This window comes from Lathyrus oleraceus, chromosome 5 (genome assembly GCF_024323335.1).
Source record: "Lathyrus oleraceus cultivar Zhongwan6 chromosome 5, CAAS_Psat_ZW6_1.0, whole genome shotgun sequence".
In the NCBI taxonomy this organism is placed as follows: domain Eukaryota; kingdom Viridiplantae; phylum Streptophyta; class Magnoliopsida; order Fabales; family Fabaceae; genus Lathyrus; species Lathyrus oleraceus.
In genome coordinates this window covers 79,588,179-79,590,361 of record NC_066583.1, presented here as the reverse complement: position 1 = coordinate 79,590,361, position 2,183 = coordinate 79,588,179, and the positions used below count along the sequence as shown (strand labels likewise).

The 2,183-nt window shown below is 27.5% G+C and overlaps 1 protein-coding gene across 1 annotated transcript; it reads left to right on the top strand.

Annotated features, from left to right (window-relative positions):
• Positions 1 to 230: 230 nt before the first annotated feature.
• Positions 231 to 1,641, top strand: LOC127086975 (probable inactive 2-oxoglutarate-dependent dioxygenase AOP2). Its single transcript, XM_051027802.1, has 3 exons — positions 231 to 645; positions 780 to 1,110; positions 1,191 to 1,641. Exons 1-3 carry the CDS (start codon positions 269 to 271, stop codon positions 1,431 to 1,433), a joined length of 951 nt encoding a protein of 316 aa, XP_050883759.1. The 5' UTR covers positions 231 to 268; the 3' UTR covers positions 1,434 to 1,641.
• Positions 1,642 to 2,183: the final 542 nt, after the last annotated feature.

Genomic DNA, 2,183 nt, shown 5'->3' with positions numbered 1-2,183 from the left:
AAAAAATAAAAAATATTTTTTTTTAAAAATAAAGTGGAATTCATTTTGGAATGGAACTTAATCCTTATCCTTGAAAACAAATTCAATGGTTATTTGAATTAAAATATAAAAATAGAATAATTTTAATAGGTGATAATAATATTAAAAATACAATTGGTAAAAATAAATAAATTTATTTCTATAGTAATTTATATATTGTCACTATATATAGTTGAACATCAGTCGAGAAATATACATTCTACATAGCGAAATATAGTGCAAAAGAAAAATGGATAGTGAGAGTGGAATTCCAATTTTAGATTTTCGAAAGAGCAGTGGAGTGACATTAGAAGAAGGAAGTGAAGGATGGAAAGAAATGAGTAAGAAAGTGCGAGAAGCATTTGAGAATCACGGTGCTTTTCTTTTAAGATGCGATGAAATACCGAATGAATTACGAGAAGAAATGTTCACAGGCATGAAATCTTTGTTTGAACTACCTGAAGAGACAAAGTTGAAGTTCTCTAGCACAAGAGCATATAGGGGTTACACTGCTAAGAGTCATGTTATTCCTCATTGTCAGAGTTTTGGAATTGACGACGCTCTTAAGTCAGATACATCTCAGAATTTCACTAACCTCATGTGGCCGGAAGGAAATCTAACATTCAGGTAATTATTAGTTATTTTATTTTATAATTATTATAATTTTTATTTATATTAAATATAGTTTATTTTAGAAATTATTTTAAAATATATTTATTACTTGGTAATGCAATGAGGCTTAATAAATTTAATATTTGCAGTGAGACACTGAGTTCTTTGACCTCAAAAACAAGAGAATTAAGCAGGCTTATCTTAAAGATGGTTGTGGAGGGTTTTGGTCTTCCAGAAGAATATATTGCGGAAGTTGAAGAGTTGAATAGCCACAATGATTCACGAATGACAAGGTATCAACTTCCTGAAGAAAACAAGGATTCTGAAATTGCTTTAGTGCCTCACACTGACAAAGGCACCTTAGCCCTAATATGCCACAACGAAGTCCAAGGTTTGCAGGTTTTACCAAACTCGGGAAATTGGGTTAATGTCAACATTCCTCCTAATGGTTTTATTGTGATTGTTGGTGACATGTTGAAGGTAATGTATAATTATGCATAAATAAAATATCAAGATTTTGAATATTCATTTTTATATTTTCCATTGCAATTAATATATAGGCATGGAGTAATGGGAGACTCCAAGCACCAACACACAGAGTGGTGACAAGAGGAGACAAAGAGAGATTGGCATTCATTCTTTTTGCTGTGCCAAAGCAAGAAACACTTATTAAGGTGCCATCGGAGTTGGTAGATGAAGATCACCCTCTTCGTTACAAGCCATTCAAGTACGAGGAGTTTGTAGATTTTCATTATACAACTCGCACCGAAAAGGGAGTACTTGAACAAGTTGCTGGAGTTTGATGTTTAATTATGTGATGCAAGAGTAATTCTATATGTCATAATAATGCAGAGTATTTGGACTCTCAGTTTTTTTTTTTTGCAATAATGAAAATAAGAACCTGGTGCTAAAACATTGAAAGAGGGTTCCATTCTCACTTTTGCAATAAATAAATATTAATTAAATAAAATGTATTTCCTTTCACATAATGCAAAAGTATTTTGATTTCTATATGAGTTGCTATCTAATCTTATTTACAATATTATACTAGTGAGCAAACGAGTACTATGTCTATTTTTTATTTTATTTTCAATTTCTCTCTTTTTTTTTTTTGTTAAATTCTTCTATTTTATAAAAGAAAAAAAGTAAAATTTACATATACAATTGTTTAGATATTAAAAATTGTTAATAAAGTAGTTTAAATAAATGAATTGAAATAAAATATAAATACACTAAAAGTTCCTACAAATTATGTGTCTACTTTGTATTATTTTTAGAATAATGCTATTACTACACTAAATCTTACACCTAATATTTACACCAAACAATATTCGCCGTATTTAAATGGTGAATAATGTTTTTATCTTTTTTAATAAATAAAAAAATATTATTTATAAAAAAATATTTTTATTTTTAAAATTATTTATATAATACATTTTTTTTCATTAATCAATTTTATTATTGTATTAATCACAAAAATATAGGTTATTAACAACATATTTTACTTATAATTTATTAACCAAATTTACTATTTTATTAACTAATAAAATAAA